This window comes from Gopherus flavomarginatus, chromosome 6 (genome assembly GCF_025201925.1).
Source record: "Gopherus flavomarginatus isolate rGopFla2 chromosome 6, rGopFla2.mat.asm, whole genome shotgun sequence".
Classification (NCBI taxonomy): domain Eukaryota; kingdom Metazoa; phylum Chordata; order Testudines; family Testudinidae; genus Gopherus; species Gopherus flavomarginatus.
This window is the reverse complement of record NC_066622.1, coordinates 24,339,822-24,363,039: the sequence shown is the minus strand read 5'-3', so window position 1 is coordinate 24,363,039 and position 23,218 is coordinate 24,339,822. Positions and strand designations below refer to the sequence as shown.

The 23,218-nt window shown below is 46.8% G+C and overlaps 1 protein-coding gene across 2 annotated transcripts; it reads left to right on the top strand.

Annotated features, from left to right (window-relative positions):
• On the top strand, positions 1–17,039 carry LOC127054567 (cytochrome b-c1 complex subunit 1, mitochondrial). 2 transcript variants are annotated; one of them, XM_050960826.1, is made up of 13 exons: positions 5–169; positions 4,753–4,893; positions 5,449–5,535; positions 6,872–7,001; positions 8,145–8,343; positions 9,211–9,290; positions 10,525–10,640; positions 11,113–11,256; positions 12,147–12,307; positions 13,561–13,646; positions 14,747–14,835; positions 15,919–15,994; positions 16,812–17,039. In XM_050960826.1, exons 1-13 carry the CDS (start codon positions 98–100, stop codon positions 16,874–16,876), a joined length of 1,446 nt encoding a protein of 481 aa, XP_050816783.1. In that variant the 5' UTR covers positions 5–97; the 3' UTR covers positions 16,877–17,039. The 2 variants fall into 2 exon arrangements, 1 of the variants encoding a protein (XP_050816783.1); XR_007775274.1 differs by lacking the exons at positions 15,919–15,994; positions 16,812–17,039 and adding an exon at positions 13,814–14,084 and having other exon boundaries at positions 1–169.
• Positions 17,040–23,218: the final 6,179 nt, after the last annotated feature.

Below are 23,218 nucleotides of genomic sequence, written 5' to 3'. Positions count from 1 at the left end.
CGTGCGCTCCTGTGCCTTTACGGCTTGTCTTCCCGCGCATGCGTCTTTTTCGCTCCGATCGGGGTCAGTCAGGCCTCGGTAGCGGTAAGGGGACAAGATGGCGGCCTCCTCGGTGTGTCGGGCCGGCTGTGCCGCGGGCCGAACCCTTCTGCGGGGTCCTCGCTCCTCGGTGAGTGGCCGCGCGCCGCTGCCCCGCCAGGGCCTGGGGGAGGAGCTGCGGAGGGGGCTGGGGCAGGCCCGGCCGCCTTGGCCGTCGGGAAGGTCACAGGGACGGCGAGGCCAGGGGACCGGCAGCGGCCCCGGCCTGGGTCTGTCTGTCCCGCTGCGGATGGGCTCAGATGGGGGATGCGGTGCGGGGGCCCCGTTCCCCTGCAGGGCCCGGTTCGCAGTGCGCGGGGCTAGCCGGGGGGCCCGGTCGGAGGCCAGTGGGCCCTTCCGTCGGGCGCTGCTCCTGCCTGCGCCCGCTCCCTCCGGTCGGGTCGGGTCCCGCCTCTCTTAGTGCCGAGAGCCCCGACACACCCGCGGCGGGACCAGCTGGCCCGGGTGCTTCGCTTCGGAGATGGCCATGGAGCGCGGCTGTTCCCGTTGCTTCTTGCTGTTAGATCAGTCCTACCCGGAGCCTCAATGCTGCACCGGCTAAATCCTACACGCCCCTTGCTCTAGCCGCCCATCCCACCCGGCAGGGACCCAGCCAGGGGCGCAGGAACAATGTGTACGGTGGGAGTGCTGAGAGCCATTGAACCAAACTGTAAACCCTGCATAGGATGGAAACCGCTTCAGGCTGGAGGGTGCTGCAGCCCCCCTACTTCCAGCACCGATGGATCCAGCGAGCATCGAAGAAGTTTAAAAGCTTGTATAGCCGTTGAAGCGCACCCAGTTCCCCTGTTTGTGCTGAGATGTTGTATACATTAGGGAGGCTCTGCTCCTTTGTAGTAGTCTCTGGCTGAGACACTAGTCTTAACCAGACATCTAGGTGGCATCTATAAATAGACATCTATTTCCCTACTAAAGTCATTCAGTGTATGTCAAACTGGGTGCAGTTTCTGATGCTGTGGGGGAGCAGAGTACTGCACCTTCTGTTTGAAGTTCATAATCCAAGAAAATCCTGCTATCCAATTTGAAATTGTTGTATTCAAAAGACCCCCAAGTTTTAAAACTATTAAGACAAGCCTCTAAAAGCTTATCAAATTGTATTTGAGGTAGGAAAATGGGTAAAAGAGGACAGTAGTAATACAGATGTTGCTTTTTTTAAAATTATCCCTGCTACAACTCTTTATTCTGATGATGTTATGATTACTGAAAAAAGGGGAATTTCAGCCCTAGATCCTACTGCAGCAAAGGCCTGACCATTCAACAATGACAATGTCAGTATAATGTCAATCTGTCTTTAAAAAATGAGTTAAAAGTAGCTTCTGGTACTTCACCTGCCTTGGGTCCTCCTGCTGAACTTTATAGTTTTGCAGTTATGTTTTCCTATTTTGAAAACTTTCCCTTTTTGCTGAGTGCAGAATCCACATGGGCAAGAGCTAGTTTTCTAGGGCAGTGGTTTTCAAACTTTTTTCTTGGCGACCTAGTTGAAGAAGATTGATGCCCACGACCCAATGGAGCTGGGGATGAGGGGTTTGGGATGTGAGAGGGTCTCAGAGCTGGGGCAAGGGGATGGGGTGCTGGAGGGGGTCAGGGCTCTGGGCTGGGGGTGCAGGCTGTGGGCTGGGGCCAGGGATGAGGGTTTTGGGGTACAGGAGAGGGCTCTGGGTTTGGGGAGGCTCAGGGCAGGGGATTATGGCCTGGGCTTACCTCGGGCATCTCCTGTTCAGCAGGGGTACTAAGGCAGGCTTCCTGCCTGTCCTGGCACAGCGAACCGTGCTGCGTCCTGGAAGCAGCCAGCAGCAAGACTGGCTCCTAGGTGGAGGCACACAAGCAGCTGTGCGCTGCTCTCGCCCGCAGGCACCACCCTTGCCACTTCCTCCCCCAGCTCCCATTGGCTAGTTTCCAGCTAATGGGAGTGCGGAGCCGGTGCTTGGGGTGGAGGCAGCATACTGCTGACAGGACTTTTAATTACCTGGTTGGCAGTGCTGACCAGAGCCGCCACGGCCCAGTGCCTTATGTTCCACAACCCAGTACTGGGTCGCAACCCACAGTTTCAAAACCGCTGATCTAGGGGAAACAATGAGGCAGACAATGCAAAGAACTGTCAAAATGCACAGAACAAACTGTCACAGATCCACGGGATCGCTGCTGTGCCCCCAGCTTTAGAGCAATCTCCAGGAGGAATCTGTTCTGTGTGCCAGACCCCCTATGGGTCTCGCTCTTCCTTCAGAGCAGCCTATGCCACCTCACTCCCTCTTTAGACTGAACCTCTGTGGCTTCAGCACTCCTACTTCACACTGTGAGCTCTGTTCAGTGAGTCCAACTGAGGGAAATCACCGGTAGAGATTTGTATGCTTTTTGGGAATTAATGCATTCCATCGGGTATTTACAGTGACACTCAAATAGCACTGTCAAAACACTTGGGTTTATTGCTGAACTGGAGCACAGCACTGGAAGTCCTTAAGTTAGCATAGAGGACTGAAGATTAAAGCATAAGTGAAATCTTTTCTGGTTAGCCCAGAGCCCAGCCAGGCTGTAGTGAACCCTCATGTTCAGGATATGTGTCTTTCTCCATCTGACCTCCTTGGTCATTTTCAGGTGAGGGCAGTTACTCCTTCCAGCAGCCGCCTCTTTTATCCCACCCACCTTGCACCTTCCCAGTCCTTTGTTCTCAACCTGTGGGATTTTACTGTGCTTTCCTGCTGTGCAGTGGGGAAGGCCATCTTCCTGTGGGTCAGTGGTTGCTGGGTGTCAATGTCCTGGTGATTAGATTTGCCGTAGATATGGGGTTGCCATGGCCAGTCGTTTAATGACCCATTCAAGCTCCGACAGGTAGGAAACATTCACTTATATCTCTGACAGCACAGCTGTGCTGCTGTAGTACTTCAGTGGAGATGCTACCTATACTGACAGGGAAGGCTTCTCCAGTCAGATCAGTTAATCTACTTCCCTGAGAGCTTTGTAAATGTGAGAATTCTGTCGAATTAGTGCTGTCTGCACTGGGGGGTTAGGTTGATTTAACTGCGTCACTTAGGAATATGGATTTTTCATACCCCTGAGCAATGTAATTATATTAATGTAAGTTCCTAGTGTAGACCTGGCCTTAGCCTGCCCTGAGACCAAATAGTCGTCCATCCTCCATCACCCCATAGCCATGCAAAATATTGGGGAAACTGAGGTACACCGGATTCACAAAACTATTACAGAAAATTTCCACTTTGTCTCACAAATTAACTGTAAAAAATTAGAGAAAACAATTCTCACCCTTTGAATCTTTCTCCTCCTCCATATCAAGTTCAAACTTCTTGTCTTTATTTTCAAATCTCTGCATAATTCTTCACCCTTCCCTTCTTATTGGCCCATATTTTGTGTTGGCCTTCTATCCCCTCTTCTGCTGGTGAAACCACCCTCAACTCCCTCTTTGTCTGATTCTCCGATGAGTATCCGCCTGCCCTTTTCCATGCAAATCTCTAACAATGAGCTGGTCTGCAAGGCCTTTTCCCTTTCTGCATTAAAAAACCTCCTGAAGACCCATTTCTACCATGATCATTTTATGGCAAGGTTGTTGGTGCTTGTGGATAGTCTTTCTTAATTTGTTTATCTTACTGATACATGGCCAGTTAGAAAGGTGGGGAGGACCCTGAGCTCCAAGCTGTGTTGGGGGACCCTCCCCCCCACTTCCACAGCAGTGCTCAGAATCTCATCTCCTTTCACCCTACTTCAGTCCTCCTCCTTGCCATCAGCCTCATTTTGTCAGTTATTTTTAGTAAAAGTCAGAGACGGGTCATGGGCTTCTGTGAATTTTTGTTTATTGCCCATGATTTGTCCTTGACTTTTACTAAAAGTAACTGTGAGAAAATCTTAACCTTAATAATAAAATGGTGTTGCTCTATGCTGAAGCTGAAGGAACAGGCCTCAAATACAGATAGGACTTGCACTACTAAGGGCTTTGAATTTGAAGTGACCTCATTGATTTGTAATCTGCTACATATATTGTAAATATATTATAAGCAGCCACTGTAAAGAAACATGATCTATGTATCACTTTCATTGTGTTATCCCTGCAATGGAGAGGATGTGTGTACACTGTACACTTAGTACAGATCTACCAAGATATACACTTTGTGGGATGAGTGTTTGGTAAATGGGGATATACAAACCTGAAGGATAACATAAACTCACACTGCTTATCTGTCCCAAATCTTAGCATAGGAAAGAAGAGTAGAGAGGTACAGATATCAGCCTCTGGAGACCCATTGTGTAGATTACGATTTTGGGATGAGGTTAAAGCCCTGCAAAAGATCTCAATTTACGTTAAGAATGCCAATGAGACCACTTCCAAACTCCTGCTTCTGGAGGCTTGCCTTGAGCCCACTTGATTGCTCTCATCCTTTTCCGTTCAACCTGTGGGGACACCTACACACACACACACACACACACATATCTATGCTCTTGTATCCAGAGATCTCAGAATCTGGCACATATTATTTAAAATATATACATTAGTGGTTAGGGATCTACTGTGGGAAAGCTTTAGCGAGTAAATCTGTGTTCTGCTAGACTAGCTTATTAGGTCTGCACCGTCATATGACTCTTGGCAATCTAAATATTGGTAGCTCTGTATTATTTGCTGTTGCTGTTTGATGGTGGCTTTCTCTTTAGCCAGCCTTGATGAGTTTGATGAGAAATCGAGGTGCAGCTACCTATGCCCAGGCACTCCATAACATTCCAGAGACGCAAGTTACTTCTCTGGACAACGGCCTCCGTGTGGCTTCTGAAGAATCCGACCAGCCTACATGCACAGTAAGTTTAAGATGGGTTTGGAATCCTCCCATGATCACTGTTAACTCAGTTCAGGTAATGTACTAGTCTTTCAAAGAAGACCAGCCTTTGTTGGAACCAAGGTTAGCAGCAGAGATTCAGCCATTTGTGTTTACCTGATTGTGGCTTTGGGCAAACTGGAGCTTAAATAAAAGACACAACTTACTTTGGAATGAGTCAACAAATGTCTGAAAAGTCCATTGATGCTCTCTTGCTCTGCCCAGATCTCCGACCTGCATTTATATGGAACTAGCTTTCAGACTTACTTACACTTAACTATGACAGCCATTCATTGCTTAATACATCTTTGATAAAATTCAGAAAAGTATTACCTTATGTGGCAAGGTAAATGACATAAATAGACTAGATTCTTTTTAAAAAAAAAGAAAACAATACTAGCCTTCAATGCTGGTGGTAGCGTGTGTCCTAGTACTAGCAGTGGGGTTGTCTTAAACTCCAGGTGTTACACTTAGTGACAGGAAACTTGCTAGCTGCATTTCCTAATTGTGTTTATTCAATTCATCTCTCTTCTGTTAGGTGGGTGTGTGGATTGGGGTAGGTAGCCGTTATGAAAGTGAGAAGAACAATGGAGCAGGTTACTTTGTGGAACATCTGGCATTCAAGGTGAGATGATGTGCTAGGTCTGGTACTTTTCACAGGAATTGACCCTGTGCAGCTAATTATGATCAAACCATCATTCTGGGCTCTCTGAGATTTTCTGTCTGACTTTAATTCATACGTGATTCTGGTTTCCCTGAGTCAAAACCATGTTAGAAAATTGGACTTCTTCTACTTGCTGCTGCTTAGGATGTGTGGGCACCAAAGCATGAACACACCTTGTGTAAGTTAGAAGAAAAATGAACTTAAGCTCTTCAGGGCAGGAAATGTCCTTGTATATCATATCACTTAGCAGAATGGGATCCCAATCCTGATCCAGACCTCTGGATTCAACTGTAATACAAATGATATAGGGCTGTTTTAGGCACCAACGAGGGCAAAATAAAAGTTCAAGCTGTCCTCTCTGTTAAAAAGGCATTTTATCTGTGAATGTGCTCTGAATCTTTGTACTGACTCCCATAGTGTTTAGGGGATTCTACTCTTGCCACTGCCCAGGTGATATACGTGCCTAACTCTCTGTAGTGTTTTCTGTGCTAGTCATGAGATGGTATTAACTGGCTCTAAACAGTGAATTGACAAATCAGTGGCTGTGCTGCATGCAAGAAGGGTGTGCAGAGGTCCTTGTGACTAACTCCTGAATGTCCAGAATAAATTTCCTATGGAGTTAAGTATTTTAAACAGTGAAAATTTAGCCCACTTAAAAAACAAAAAAATTAAAAAAAAAAACAAACCACACCCTTCTAATTTATTTAATCCTAACATCAGTAATTTTATTTTTATTTATATAGAATTGTGTGTGTATATATTGTATATAATATGAAAATTATTAAAAACAAAGCACTCTTTGCTGCTTGTGTAGTTTGTGGCAAAGAAAGTATTGCTCACAGTTTTAATGTATGACAAGTTGGAGACTCACTGCTGATATTGCAATAACTCGTTTACTGGACAAACCTGTGTAGAAAGCTTGTATTGGTATTTAGCCTACATTAAATGAACAATGCTGTAAATAACAGAACTTTCCTTATGGCCGAGAGTCTCTCGCCACCTGCTGAGCAGCACTTTTTTAGTGCAAGCAGGTCTTCCTGCTGAATAATAGCCATACTATGGTAACTTTCACTGGGAGATCAGCCTCCATTCATGGTGACAAGCATTTTAGGGCATTCTGAAAATTGCATTTGTCCTCATTAGGAAGTACCTATTGGCATCTGGTGGGATTGAAACAAATTACTCATAGCCACTTCTAAAGTGACACCCTGAGTTGTGTGAAGATCTGTCATTAATTTGATTCTTTAGTTGTCAGGGAAAAACCTAACCAGTTTCTAGCTACATTTGTTTCTTTTAGGGCACAAAGAAACGTCCTTGTGCCACTTTTGAAAAGGAAGTGGAGAGTATGGGTGCTCACCTCAACAGTTACACCTCCCGGGAGCAGACAGCCTTCTTTGTGAAAGCCCTATCCAAAGACCTGCCCAAAGGTAGTGTGACCATTGAACTATTGAGTCTCTGATCAAGAGCTTGAGGTCAGAGAAATACCTTTTTATGTCCCTTGTTATCAGGTGCCTGTGGAACAAAGCAGAGACTCTAAGACCATGGTTCACTTAGTACCCAGGCAATATGAGCACTTGCAGGTCCTGAATGGTTCACTGATGAGCACATAGTCATGGAATGGTTCTCAAGCCTTCAGCTTCATATTTTTCTAAAATAAGCCTTTGAGGCCTACTATACTACTATTCTGTAGATAGCCTTTAATAATGTTGCTGGGTGAGAGAGTGGCTTTGATAGTCCTTTGCTGTTTTATGGGTTTGGGAAGGTGGGTGGTATTAACTCAGTTATTAAAGGTCAGAAATGCTCAATGGAGCTCCTGTAGGTTCTGTTGTCAGTGCAGCTCTGCACTGCAATATACAGATTTCAGTTTGTATCGTTCTTTTGTGAAGTAGTATTTGCCCACGAGAGCAAGGAGATTTTTAAACGACGATTTGAGGACTTCAGTAACTCAGACATAAGTTAGGGGTTTGTTACAGGAGTGGGTGGGTGAGATTCTGTGGCCTGCGTTGTGCAGGAGGTCAGACTAGATGACCGTAATGGTCCCTTCTGACCTTAGAGTCTGAGTCTGAGACCTACAGGACTAGCTATGACAAACCATAGACATAGCAAGTTTTCTGCAAGTGAACTACACTTTTGACTCCTGACATGCTGCACCCTCATCTCCTCCAGTTTTGGGTACCCACACTGCATTGCCTGTGTATGGAACTCCTGAACTGCTATGTAATTCCTGTACCAGTCTTATAATGCCTCTGAAAAGCAAAATGTTATGCCACGCTGATAACTGATTTTTAATGTTGAGATTTCTACATATTGAAATAATTCCATTTTATCTGTTTTGTGATCTGATGAAGACTTGAATCTAGGTGAACAGCTAGTATGTTAGCCCATTTTGCCCTACATACCCTGTTACATCGCGGTCTCCTACATTCCCCCTTTTTCCTGAGTCCTGATAGTGTTTATTCCAGTCTATACCCATTCCGCCTCCAGATTATGACCTGTCTTCAGTTTCCTGCTGCATTCTGTAGTGCCCAGTTAAAAGAATTGCTGAAATTGTGTGTGTACGTGTGTTGTAGCTGTCGAGATTCTGGCTGACATTGTGCAGAACTGCAGCCTAGAGGATTCTCAGATCGAGAAGGAACGGAGCGCCATCCTTCAGGAGCTGCAGGAAATTGACAGCAACTTGACAGATGTAGTCTTTGACTATCTTCATGCTACTGCTTACCAAGGCACTGCCCTGAGCCGCACTGTTGAGGGAACCACTGAGAACATCAAGTGAGCAGCAAATCCACTCTTTTAGGGCTGGAGTATGATATACACCCGAGGACAGTCCCCTTTCTGCTAGCACACAATTCGTGGGAGCACACAGTTCCTGTTATGGATCACTGCACTTGATAAAAGGGGAGCTGCATAACCTCAACTACATTCTAGTAAAGCACATCAGCAACAAAAGTATTTGCACAAGGAAGCCAACCCAGCCCATTTGCATGCAGCAGGTGGTGCCTTACCATATGGCTGATCTGTTCACCATAGACTTATGATTTCTGGCTTCATTCTGTGCTTCCTGCTGCTGGTGACAGATGCTGTATTATCAGTTTTGGAGTTTGAAGTCCTGTTGCCCTAGGATAGGCCTAGTACGAGCAGTGCTACACAAGCTTCTCTCACATACTCCCCGCTATTGTGCCTCAGCCCTCACTAGGGGGGATTGACTGCTTAGGCCAAGAGCAGAGCCCTCTCCTGTACCTAGTCTGTGGTGCCTCTGAAATCACCAGCCAGGAGTGCCGTTATGGTGATGGCCTTAACCATGGACACTGACCCATTAGCAAGTAGGTAGGCTACTAAACAGACATCTGAAAGTAATGACTTCTGGTCACAACTGACATAGGCTGGATTTGAACTCGAGACCTAGAGGTGAAAGGTTCAGTATCCTAGTCCCAATTCCCTAAGTGTTCCTGTCTCCAGGGTACAGCACAGGGCAGGGCTAGATGACAGACTCCCAGGATAACCAAGGGTGTATTGAATACTTTGTCACTTCGGTTGTATTGAGTACCTGCCTTCCCTGACTACCCAGCCCTCACAGCTCAACCTGTCTCCTCCAGGCCTGGATTGTTGGGATATTAACATGTTGTGTATGCTCTTCAGGCGTCTGACTCGTGGGGATCTAGCTGCGTACATTGACACTCATTACAAGGCCCCTCGCATGGTCCTGGCAGCTGCTGGAGGTAAGTGCTAGTTTCCTGGTGCTCTAGGAGAGGGGTGTTCTCAACAAAATTTTTGGTGGCCTCAGAGTGCAGCCACCAACTCTTGCTGGTGGCTGCTCTGACAATTTTTCCTAAAATACTGAATTAACTTTAGGAAAAACAAATAAATATACACATATACATGTCCAAAGCATTGTCATTTAGGTAGGTTTTTTTGCAAACTCAATAATAAAAGTAATGTACAGTTGTCTCTATTCTTTACTGGACCTAAACAGAATAGAAACAAAAGTAAGGTGCTTTGCATGTTCTTGTCTTTTGTTTCATTTGCTTTTTTGTTTGCTTTTGTTTTTGTTTTTAAGTTTTGTTAACTGGGTAGCAGGCAGTGAAAGTGATATTAACTAACATACAAATATCACTTTTCATGGCAGATTTAGTTAGCCCTGGGCTGAGGGACAAATTAAGCTGTCACTGAGGAGGTAGGTAAGGAGACAGCAGGGGCCGGCACCTGGTGGCCAGACTGGCATCTGGGGCCAGGGACTGGAGACTGTTGCTGTGCGGCTGAAGTCTGGGGCTGGTGAATGCAACGGAGCCAGGGATGATAGGGAGGAGATGGGTATACCTCTGGAGCCCGTGGATGGAGGAGGCAGCGGGATCCAGGGACAATGGACAAAGGGTGGTAAGCCAAGGGCCTCACCCTCCGCCCAGCTGGGGCCAGATCCCGGAGCCATTCAGCCAGAGCCCAGGACTGGAGGAGGCAGCGGAGGCTGGGGCAATGCGGGGAGTGGTGAGCCTGGGAATGGAGCCCACTGCCACATAGCTGGAGCCCATGGCCAGAGCCTGCCACCCCAGGGCTGAAGCTGGAAGCCTGAACCCCACCACCCCCAAGAATATGGGGAACTGTTGCCAGCTGCATGTTCCTCTGGCATTTCTGGCTTCAGAGTGAGGCAGGACCCAACCACTGCTGGCAGCCCCAGGGGAGGGGCTGCTGCTTCACCTCTCCTGCCCCCCATCACCGCCAAGGAGGCTGTGGCCCCAAGAAAAGGCAGCCACGATGGCCGCATTTGAGAAACAATGCTCTAGGAAGTCTTGATACTTTAAAACTGATGTTTAGACTCCAATGCGTGCACGCGCTCTCTCTCATATCTACGGCTCTTGTCTGTCATATAGTACATAATATTAATTTATATTTCTTCCTTGTGTTTCAGAGGCTCAAGCAGCTATACTGATCTCTTGTTCCTTCTGTTTCCCTTCCCAGGTGTTTCCCACAAAGAACTGGTAGACCTTGCCAGGCAGCACTTGAGTGGAGTTCCCTTTGAATACAAGGAGGATGCAGTGCCCATCCCCCCACCCTGCCGTTTCACTGGAAGTGAGGTAAATTCTTCTTGGCAACAGCTGATTGCTTTAAATACAAAGCACACTTTTGTGACATTAGCCCCTGGTCACTGACGGGATGAAATCTCTGTGTAAACTTGTATGTTAGTTTCTTTGTATGAGTAGATGGCACCTCAGTCCTGACCTACAGCAGCCCTGATGTTCTAGTGTTGAGACCCTACACAGCTCTGCCTATCTTGCGAAAATGTTTTGGTTGTAGATGTGACCAAAATCTACTAGGAACTTACTGAGGCTAGTATTTTCATCTGTGACCTAATGGAGTCTAGAAACCAGATGCCTCTGGTGACGTGATGGGCACATTACATATAAGAACTTCAAGGTGAAAGGCTAGCTGATTTTGCCCACAACAGCACCAAATCCCCTAATTTATCAACCCATGCTTTGCACGGGACCCTGGAGAGAAGGCCCCAGTGCTCACTCTTTTCTTGCCATGCCCCTTGATGTTTTTCAGATCCGTATCAGAGACGATGCCTTACCCTTGGCTCATGTCGCTATTGCAGTGGAGGGGCCAGGATGGTCCGATCCAGACAATATTCCCCTCCTTCTAGCTAACTCGATCATAGGGCGCTATGACCGCACCTTTGGAGGTGGTAAGGTAAGAGACTTGGGAGCATGGCATTGTGAGTCAGCTGTAGTGACTTAACATTATGATCTCCTTGAGCGGGAAGCTGTTGTGTATAATATTGAATTCTGAAATGCTCCCATGAGATGGAGCTTGTCTGTGAATCCAGAAGGCAGGGTAGAAATGCTGACCAGGGCTGATCTGGCACACCTCTTGGGCTGGATGGGGTGTGGCAAGGAGGTCCTGCTAGCCCTCTCTGAAGAGAGCTATATGCAGCTTTCTCAAAGAGGATTGCTGCACTGCAGATCCTCAGCAGGTATGGAGTAGGACTGAGTAGGGCAATTGCCAGCAAGGTGCTCTCACTCCTGAGTATCCCTTCCCTAAACTTGTCCTGTGATGCAAAGACAAAATGTTCATTTAGTGGTGATAGTATTTAAGCAGAGCAGGGTAATATGTATCCCTATGACACAGGCATATCTTACAACTGCATTGTGGTGAGGACTTGTTTAAAACCCAGTGTACACCTCTCCTATCTCTGTATAGAGACTCCCTCTGGCAGGGCATGCCTGTAGTGTGGTCCACTCTAATTCCAGGCCACCTACTCCCTGTATCCCCCACCTTCCTTGTGGTACCCTTCTGGAATGGTACCAAGTACCACCTCCACAGTGCAGTGCTCGGAAAGGAGAGAAGTTTAGTGAGATGTAAAAGCCTTCAGCAGGCTGTACACACTATTTTCTACCATGAAAGCTTGTCTCTGTGGGGTGGAGCCTGGAGTGCACTCCAAGTTGAGCTCTCACATGGCATCCCGTTGTGCTCTCTACCTTGTTTGCTCTTCTGACCCTGTAACTACTCAGGAGGAGGCATTTGAGCTGTCAAAGGAAATGTGAGCATTTGAATCACTGAGGGTGTTTACTTATGTGCAGAATCAATCCAGCAGGCTGGCTACAATTGCAGTAGAGAATAAACTCTGTCAAAGTTTCCAGACGTTCAACACTTGCTACTCTGACACAGGCCTCTTTGGACTCCATTTTGTTTCTGATGCTCTGAACATAGAAGATACACTGCACTTTGCTCAGGGAGAGTGGTGAGTGTGATTTGCTGCGTGTGGTCAGTCCCTATTATGGAGACTACATGTAGTAGAGAACTTATTATCCTACAAAGTTCAAGCTCACGTAGTGTCAAGAAGAATCTTATGTTTTTTAGAGTTTTATCTTGTATTACTCCTTTCCTGTGGGGCTTCCACAACTTCCCTTGGGAAGAAATTCTTTAGGCTATAAGAGAAATGACTCCTCATATCCTACCCGAATCTTCCTTTGCCTTAATCTCACCCCATTGTTCTAGTTTTATTCCCTGGCCTCCCTGAATGGTGGCTGTGGTCCCTGTTTGTTCTGGTGCGTTAGAGGTTGTTCTAGTGTTGGGGCCTCTTACCCCAAACAAGGTTGCCTTTCCCAGAGCATGAGAAAGGCATGGTCTGTCCGTCATCTTGTTACACTTAGGAAAGATGACCTGGTGATACATAATGCACAGTCTCAGCCCTCTTGACTGACTGGTAAATGCCTTGGTTCTGGGGACCATTCAGTGTCAGGATTAGAGGGACTTCACATTTGTTTAGCCTTGTTTAGCCTTAGTTTATTGTGTGTGTTCCAGCAGTGCCTAGAGGTTACAACAAAAATTGGGGCCCCCTGTGCTTTGAACTGTACGCATACAGCAGGAAACAGTCCTTGCCCCTGGGAGCTTGCTATCTGAATAGATAAGAGACCCTGGATGGGAGAAAGGGATGTAAGACTTGTAGGCAACCTACCAAACTGCACAGAACCCTCAGGAACTGGAATCCCTTGGTAGTGGTCAGTGACTGACTCCCATTTGCGACTCTTAACAATCCTAGCAGCAGAGATTGTGAGTGATTGAAGTTTATAACAGTGGACTATCAGCTGGCAGCATGCCCTGGTCCCTTTGCTTTCTTACTTGTGGCTGCCAAGGTGGAGTGACACACCTGCCATTGAGGTGCTCCCAATTGTGACTGCTAGGGTAAGGTGTTTCTCATTCCCCCCCATGTATGTTCTGACTGGACTAGCACTGTGCTTTCTCTGGCCAGCTGTCAGCTTTCTGTGCTACTCATTACTGAATTCGTAGCCACTCTGAACAATACATGAGGAATGTTCGTTCTTGGTGCATTAGTTAGTAACAAGAGGGTTGAAGACCTAGTATTCAGTTTGTATAAGAGGTTGAAAATTGAGGGGTGGTGTTCAAAATAAATGTGGGTGGAGGTAATCACTTCTCATCCTGTACTAGTGGAAGGTCTTTGAGAGCCCCTTATTCCCTTTGACTCCTGTTCAGGATGCGTCTGTGCACCAGTGCGGCAGACGGGGAGGTGAAGAGAGCCAAGAACATCCTACGGAATGCCCTGGTGGCTCAGCTGGATGGTATGTTCTAATCTACGGAACAGCTGCCTTGCATTTATTTAACACTCTAATAAGTTCTGGCCCTCCTGGAAAGGAGGCACTCTGGCTAGAAGCAAGGTGCTACTGGCAGGCATTATGGAAGGTTGTTCCTCAGCCCTGACCTGGCATATCCTCTGTTTTTGTCCTAGGTTACCACCCCAGCTTTGTTAATTCTGGATCCTAGTCTGTAACACTCCATGCTAGCCCTGAATCCATGGGCATCTCCTGAGCAAAGGTGACAGTGCCAAAACAAATTAGGCACCACCCTTGTGATGCCTGCTAAGGGCAAGGTTGAGACCATCAAGCTAGTTTCAGTTATGACCCAAGTTAGGTGTGAATCAGGGTCTCCAGAAGTGGAAGTCATAATGCATTTTTCTGGTTCCCATTGGAGCTGCCTAGGATGACCTACTAAAGGAACATGTGGGTGCTGGGTTATTGTAAGCTGCCTAATGGTATGGGCTGCTTGCATACTTTTTTCCAAACTGGTGGTCATGCTATGACTAAGGCTAGGATTTTGTCGTGGTTATTTTCAGTAAAAGTCAAGACACGTCACGGACAAAAAACAAAAATTCACAGAAGCTGTGACCTGTCTGTGACTTTTGCTGCTGTGGTTCCATGGCTTCCCCTACCACCATGGTGGTTCTCAGCTGTGAGGTTCCCCCTCTGCCCGCAGCAGCTGGAAACTGCAGGTGGGGGCTCCCTTCACCCATGGCAGCTGGGAGCTGCAGGGTGACCATATTTTCCAAAGAGAAAATGGGGATACCCCCAGCCGCTCACCCAAGGCGTCCCCTATGCAAGGCTGTTGCTCGTCATTGGAACTCTGAGGAGGGCCCCCTCGGGAGTCTGTCACTAGAATCTTGCAAAGGGGGCCTGTTGCCGCAGTTACCTGTCGCTGGAACCCTGGCCAGGGCCCTTCTGGCTGTCAGCTCCAGAGTCCCACAGCCGCTGGGGCTAAAGCAGATTCTGTGACTTCCATGACCTTCGGGACCTAAACGTAGCCTTAGCTATGATGTGCTGCAAGGCCTTGACTATCTTGTTCAAAAAGTGAGGTCTTTCCTAATGAATCTCTACATCTTTCGCAGGTACCACACCTGTATGTGAAAATATTGGGAGTCATCTCTTGAACTATGGACGCCGTATATCTTTAGCTGAATGGGATGCCAGAATTGCTGTATGTATCAGTTCTTACGGGAGCACTCTTAACCTTACTCCAGGTGTTTGTTATTAGGCATAAAACCTGCTGCTGAGAAACTGGGCATCTAAGGCACTTACCTGTTTAATTAGACTGTTTATCCTGGCGAGTCAAAGGCAGGGTCAGTGTTAAACAACTGAAATATATATAGTGGAATTGCCAAACATAAGACTATACTTGTGTTCTGTGTTGTCACACCACCTTCCTGCACCCTAGATCTAGATGCTGGCTCATCCCTTGTAGGTTAGTGGTACAACATATAACCATGTTAAATGACTGACTTGAGTGTCTATAGCATTAGTGATGTGGGCTCATTTGAGTAATTCCACCTCTGATGAGATGCCCAGGATATAGCTTCAGCCGGAAAGGCCTCGGTGAATATATGCCAGTCAGACCTTCTCTAACCAGAAGCCTGAATTAGAAATGGCTTGAGAGATTCCACCCAGAATATTTTACTGACAAGCAGAAAGTTGGTCATAAAGTTCTCCTTTGCTTATCCATTTGGCTTTGAGACTGCAGCATTAGAGTAATATTGAGAGAGAAGTGTTCTTTAACAGGTATTTCCGGGGATCTTTCCCAAAGGCCTCCCTTGTTCTGACTCTTCCTTCTGGTCAAGAATGGCTGGCTCACGTTGAACTCTTAACCTTCACTTCTATGTTGATTTAATAATTATCCCCAAACTCCCTCTGCCAGATACATAGTGGGTGCAGTCTCACAAGAGCCATATAACAAGGGGCTTCCTTGCCTGGCACTGTGTGTGTACAGTCTCTGGCACTGTGTAGCACTATATATAATACATAAGTTGAGAGACTTTACTTATATAGACTGGCACAGGTTGTCCATATCCTCCAAGAGGAATTTCTCATGGATACTGTAATTGTCCGGGCAGGCAAGTAGCCAAATAACTTCAGAGCAGCGTTACATTGAGCAGATAAACAGAAAGGGTCAAATCTCTTGGTCTTTGGCAGTCGGATTGTGTGGTAGTTGAGCGACTTTTAGTTTGTGTAAATGTGTGTCGATCAGAAACATGACTCGTTGCCTGTTCTTGTCATTTCCTGTTAGGCTGTGGATGCTAGGATGGTACGGGAGGTCTGCAGCAAATACATCTATGACAAATGCCCAGCAGTCGCAGCAGTAGGTAAGTGACCTGGTTATAGGCACAGGTTAAAAAGCAGCCAACGTGTGGTTGAGTCTTTGTTTATAATGGAGAGCAAGGTGTCTGCTTAGTGGATCTCTGGAAGCTTTCTGTATAAAGTAATTTGTAGTTTGTTCTGGCTTCTTTCTCTGTCTAATTTACCCTCCTGGCAACTTCACTCCTGTCTCCCCTGCCTTTGTGCATCAGATATGCTGAAGCATGTTCACCAGAGAGTATGTTCTGAAAATCTAGTTAGGCACAGATGCTAAGACAATGGCTTTGGGCTGCTGGCCAGCCTCCCACTCCGTTACAGGCTACAGAGATGTGATTAACAATGAAGCTTCAATCTGTGGGTGGGGACCGCAGTAGTGGCCACCAAATGTCATCTCCTTACTCTGTGGTGACATCAGTTAATGTAAGAATCAGTGGGCTTGACTCCTTGCATTGCTAACCTGACATGTCTGTCTGTCAGCCAAGGAGATGTTCCCCTTGGAAAACATGCCCAAGCAGCTTCCCTGCCTTTAGTGCCTGGTGGGTTCCCCTCCTCCGCACAGTGATCTCAAAGATTAAGTTTGAATCTTCAAAGGGGAGCTATAAGAAGAAGGGATTTCAAGACAAATGGGAAGTAGTGTTAAAAACCACTGTCCAGTTAAACTGTCTTCATAGACTTGTTTCTTCCTAATGTTGGACCGAGGTTTTCATGTAAGAATTTGAGTCTGAGTGTGGTGGCGTCATTGGGTCAGAGAGCAGTAGAATTGAGAAGCTGATGGTGGATCTCTTCACTTTATTCTAAGTGACTAATTCTCCTTTGCTCACGCAGGTCCCATCGAGCAGCTCCCAGACTACAACCGGATCCGCAGTGCCATGTACTGGCTCCGTTTCTAGGCTGTGCCCCCTGCAGAATGGAAATGGAGAAGTCTTTGGGCTGGGCTGGGGCTCCCAAAAGGTGGATCTGTGTCTGAATCTCTTCTGTGTGGCAGTGGCAAGATGGACCTTGTCTTCTGAACTGTTAAAATGAACCGAGCCAAATAAATATAATTTAAATGGAGTTGCCTCTCATGGGTGTTTATGGCAAAGTGCCACTGTTGGCTGGGTGTGGGGTGGAAGTTATTTCATGAACCTCTCCAAATTGATGACACACTGGAGCAGCATTAGCACTGGCAAAGATGCGGCTATAGTATCTGGGCTGTGATAGAGTATGCTGAGTTAAGTGATGCCTGGAGTCACTTCTCTTCCCTTTACCTTTTGCAGGCCAGTATAACTAACATGCAGGTGGCCGAAGACTAACCAGGCCGCTGTTGGTCTGGATTGGGGTGCACTGAGGAGGGCCATGGAGAAGGAATCTTGCAAAGCCTTGTTGTCAGTTTCTATAAATGCTCCAAGGTTTCTTCTTCCCTTTAAGGAAAATGGAAAAAACGTTTTGCTTCCCTTCGCCATGGGATTGCACTCTGTTTGTGCTGCTCACTCGCTGCAATAGCCTGCAGAGAGACCTTTGACACTGGTCTCTTGTTCTGTGGCACCAGTCTAGAACAGAAGGATAAATGTCTCTAAGCTTCACTCTTCCATCAACACAGCTCTTTCTTGTGCCTCTTTACAGTGGCTGTAAACAGAACTGTTACTCACTGACACCTTTTTGATGGCACCGATTAGCTGGCTTCACCTAAGAGGTTGCTTGGTATTTTCTTTCTCGGTGTTCTGAGTAAAGGGGCAACATTGGACTAAAATTTTGCTTTCAGAAAGCAGCTCATCTGCTCTGCTGCTACCCAGCTAGCATCAGCATTTAAACTGCCACAAAGATCAGGAGGGAAAGTGATGGAGCTGCCATCCAATTGGGCAGTACGTGTAAGGAGAGTGGTAGCCTTGTGCTGTGCAATGAAAGTTAACTGTATTGATTCAAGTTTCTTTTGCTCTTTCGTGTGTGTCAGACACACTTAGCTTCAATACACGTGAGTCGTAAGCTATGAACAGCATCACTTGAGCAGACAGCTTGGCCTGGGCGAGAGGTTGAAATTGTGGCTTGTTTCTCTAGAATGAGTGATTTGGATCTATGTTCTCAGCTCACTTCCCACCTTATTTCCAAGAGTGCACCAGCATTCCTGTCCATTCAGATTCTTTTTGGAGCTGGGGTGGCCTTACCAATGTGTGCACACATACCACCTCCACTTCAGCTCAGAGCTCTCATTTCTAGTCCAGGTACAAGTACTTCTCTCATCTGGAGGAAGGCTGTCAGGATGCCACTGGCACATGATGTGCGCACTGCTGTGGTTCAACAGTAGCATGGTACAACTCTGCAGCACTACTGTGTTACTGCTTGTGTGCAGTGTTTGGCACCAGGGGCACTGATCTGACTGGGGCCTCTGTGCACTAGCCCTGCTAGTAAAGGAGGGAAAAATGGGTGTCTAATGGCACAGAAGTGTGGGAATGGGGTTCAGAACTCTTCATCTTGAGGCTGATGGTTAAATCCGGGCTAAGTCAATATTGATCAACCAGTAACAAGTTGTGATGTCCTTGTTCTGTGTGAAATGATTAGGACCTAGACAGAAACCAAATAGACAAGTGTCCCCATCAGACAAACCACCAGTAGTCAGTCCAATCTTTAACAGTGTTTGAGAGGCCAAGAACTGACTGGGCCATGGAGACTGAACTATATTATCCCTGGAGTCTGTGCTGGGTTGCGGTGGGCAGTCAGGGCAGAGTGGAGGAAACTTATCTTGCTCTTTACAATACCTGGTTGGTCTCCTCTAGCCACACAACTCCTGCGGTGTCAATCCGGCATCTTTCACAGGCATGAAATTCACAGGATATCTGGGAAGCTGACTGCATGGTCAGACCCAAAATGTACAACATGGAGGTGCAAATTAGAACTTTTCCAAGAAATGTTTGTGTTAGTTTGCTGGGAGTTCCAAAAATAAAACTAGTTTCAGATCAAATAGAAACTGAAACTCTTCAGAATATTTGGTTAATTGAAAAACATCAGCATCGACACCAGGGTGAAATGTTTGTTGACCCAAATATGCACTTTTTGCCAAAAAGCTTTGCACAGTGGTAATGCAGATACTTCCCACAAGGTGGCGCTAGCTCACCATTTCTCTGTTCTTAAACTGCAACATGTTTTTTATTTAAAGTTTTGTTCAGTGGATATAAATATTCACTTGATTTTCACTTAATTTCTAGACATTGCCCTGACAAGTGGATTTTAAAATGTAAAATCTTTCAAGAGTTAGTCATAGAATTTAAGACTAATCCAGTGAGCCAAGCCAATTGTGCCAAATCCGGATTCTTAATGAGAATTGGTGTTTCCAAACTCATTGCATGTATTAGGCATGTTTGAAACTGTTAAATATTCTTGATGCAATTTGCACTGAAACTGCCATTGCAAGTTCTAGCTTGTTAGACACACACCTAAAGCCTGGAAAGCTTAATAACATGCTCGCTTTTGCCTGAAACTTGTGGGACCAGTAAACAATTCCGCCTCTGTTTATGGCTGCACTTATACCGTAATCCTCTTTGTTGCCTTTTCTTACTGCATCTGCCCTGTAGCTAGGCCAGGTAAGCTGGTGGAGTCTAATGCTGTCAGTAAGCTTTGTAGTTGGTGGAAGGTAGAAGGGGACAGCTGTAAGGTGGGCAAATGGGAATCCATTTATGTAATCCTTCACATGGCAGTTCCTGAGCAGAGTTTCTCTTCACTAGAGCTATCTGCTTTGGAAAGAACTACCGGGTGGGGAGAGGGGCAAGCTTTAAGCCTCTCTACCAGTCTGTGCTTCCTGTCTCTTTTTTCTGCTCCAGCATAGGAGAAGAAAATGTCCCCATTACTCAGAGGACCATGTTTTATAGAGTTCTGGGCTATGCCAGAGTCAAGCTGATGAGTGGCTACAGCTATATAAATCTGCCTGGTTACTTACTGTGGCATTATAGACTCTGTGTGTGTGTGTGTGTGTGTGTGTGTGTGTGTGTGTGTGTGTTTTCTGAAGCTTTCAGTTCATGTAGAGATCTTAACACCTCATCAGATCTGTCAAATAAGGAACTGCCACAGTACCTAACCCCCACATGTAGATTGCTGCCCAGTGTCCCACAGCACAAGCAGCTGTCAGTGCTCTCCTGGTGCAGAAGTGTCTGAATTGTGGGATGCTTTAGTGTTTGTAGAAATCTTCTTGATGCTGGTTTGGCTGAGGATTGTTTAAACAGTATTTGTCTATAGCAGGGGTAGGCAACCTATGGCATGCGTGAGCTGATTTTCAGTTGCACTCACTGCCCAGGTCCTGGCCACTGGTCCGGGGGGCTCTGCATTTTAATTTTAAATGAAGCTTCTTAAACATTTTTAAAATCCTTATTTACTTTACATACAACAATAGTTTAGTTATATATTAAAGACTTATAGAAAGAGACCTTCTAAAAACGTTAAAATGTATTACTGGCACGTGAAACCTTAAATCAGAGTGAATAACTGAAGACTCAAACACCCCACTTCTGAAAGGTTGCCGACCCCTGGTCTATAGGTTCCCCAGTGTCTGCATGCTTTGGAGATCAGGGCTTTTAGAAATGCTGATGGTGTCTTGAGCAGCCCACCAGCTGTAAAGAAAATAAAGGAATTTACTCCCTGCACAACTCACCTTTTCCCTTTATGTGCAGCCTTTAGACAGAAGCAGCCTGGCAGAGAACACAGAGATGGTTGCTATTGGGAGCCTATAGTGATGGGAATTCAATCCTCCGCTTACTGACTTGCAATGGATTTTTGCTCAGACTCTTACAAGAGGCTTGAGAATGAGTTGCTGAGTAATCAGGTCCCAATATACTTGACATCTGGATTCTTCTGTGCCAGGGGAGATGAAACTCTGAACTAGTTGGCAGGGTCCCTGTTACAAATACTGCTCTGCGCTGCCCCATCAGGGCAACCTTGGTCTGAGAAAATCCACATTTGGAAACGCATAACCAATGCAGCTTGAAAGCATGAGACGGTCTCATCTCTCTCCTTCCCCCACCTCCCAAGTTCCAGGGGCTAGTGTGGGACAGTGGCAGGGAGTAGAGAAAGGAGCAGGAACTCTGTGAAACAGGAACTCTGTGGAACAGGGCCATTTCAGAGAAATTAGAGGGGGCCTGGCTGACATAATGAATCTGTGTTCCCTCCCCCAGACAATGCAGGATTGTTCTGCAGGGCTTTGACCCGTCTAGTTTTCAGTGAGTTAAATGATACTTATCTACTTGCCTTGGAAGATTACTCTGCAGTCTATTGGGCCATGCTGCTAAGGGCTTGTCTACACTGGCATTTAATAGCGCTGCAACTTTCTCACAGGGATGTGAACCCCTTCCCCTCCCCCCACCCCCCGAGTGCAGCAATACACTGGTGCTTTACAGCGCTGTGACAATAGTGGCCCAGCGCTGGGCACTACGCCCCTTGTTAAGGTGGCTTTTTTTAGAGTGCTGGGAGAGCTCTTCCCCAGTGCTGCGCCGCGACCACACGCAGCAGTGCTTTAGCATTGCCTGTGTAGACTGTCCTTAATGTTGTTCTGATACTGTGTAAACTTTTTCCCTGCTCCATTTTCTCCCATTACTCCTAGTTACAGCCCCTTCCTCCACTCTAAACAAGGCTCTTCTTTTGATCCTTACGCCCTTTGCATAGCTGTGCACAGTTGCCTTCTCTTCCCTATGCCCCTTGGTGGTGATTGAGCTGAACAATACCTGTAAATCAGCCCTTCTCAAACTATGGGATGGGCCTCCCAGGGAGGCTTGGGAATGTATCAAGGGAGCTGCTGCCCTCTTTATATTACAAAAAACACTTCTGGCTCTCAGACTCAGGCAGCGGGGGCTTGTGCAGAAGGGCCATGCACACCCAGGAAGCAGGGACTAAAGGGGACAGCTGGAGCCCTTCCACTCAGGCTGTCCTCTCCCAGTCCCTCACCTGGGGGTTGTCAGCCCTGGAGTGGCAACAGCAGCACAGAAGGATGGCAGTAGGGCGCTAAGTTTGCTGTGGAAAGTGATATTGACAAATCTCACTTTTCACGTTGCTTCCCTTCAGTGGCAGCGCATAAGTGAGGCAGTGCTGCCTTCAGAGCTGGGCACCCAGCCAGCAGCCACTGCTGTCTGTTCTGCCTTCAGAGCTGGGTGGTGGTATATGTTCTTGGGGTGGGTGTAAATGACTACAGACACAAAGAATGGGGGTTTGATTAAATAAGACTGAGAACCAATGCGCTAAATCAATTCCTTCATTGCTGTGCTTTGCTAGGAAGTGAGAAAATTCAGAGGTAATCAGGATTGCGTGCAGAATTCTCTCCCTGTGCTTCCCACCCAGGGGTGTATAGAACAGCACGTGAACACTGGAGACCAGGGAACCAGATCCTCGGATGTGCAGGGTGGATCTGCCTTTGGAACAAGCAGCTCCTTTGATATGTGAGAGCTGACTATTTGGAATACCCATCTCTTGCCAAGGGATGGTCCATAGCAGCCAATTGTCTGTAATTGCCTTACCTGAACTCAATTATCCCCCCTTGGAAATTACTGTTGACACTAATCAGAGATGCACAGCTGTGCTCGTCCTTGGGGAACCCTGGAGCCGCAGAGAGCTGCCGCTGTTCAAATGACAGAAGTTTGCTTCCCTCATATTCTGGAGAGCTTTTGGAAGAGGAGCCTTAATCATCTGAGCCCATTTCTCTATTTTCTACCAACTTCCCCCTGCTGCTGCTAAGGGAGAGCCACTCCTGCTGCCTGCGGTGGGTGAGGAGAATTGGACCCGCAGGGGGCCAGTGTTTAGCACATTTACAATATCTTCGGATAAGAACAGGGTTTAAAATGGGAGCACAGTTCGTCTATGCTGTGCAAGCTTAAACATGTTCAGACTCCGCTAGGAAGGGTCTTTAGAGCAGTTCTGACTAAGGCTGTCATGCTTATGCTCGGTGAACTGTTCCCAAGGTGGCAGCATGGACAGTACTGTAACTGAATTAGCAGCCTTAACTGCAATATGGACAGGGTTTAAGGAACAACTTCTCCCTGTGCTCGCTCTCTCCCTCCGTCCCACAGGCTTCTGGAGTCTTGCGTAGCTAGTCTAAGGTGCCATGGCACAGAGCCAGCGGTGTTTGGATGAGGGCCTGGTCATGGCCAGTAATGGAGCGAAGAGGAAAGCTAATCAGTGGGAGAGATCTCTCATGAAACAATATGGCTGGGGAGCCCATGTTGCTACCATGCAAATGTACCTGGCTTGTTGGTCGATCAACCTTTATTGCAGCTACTCCCTTA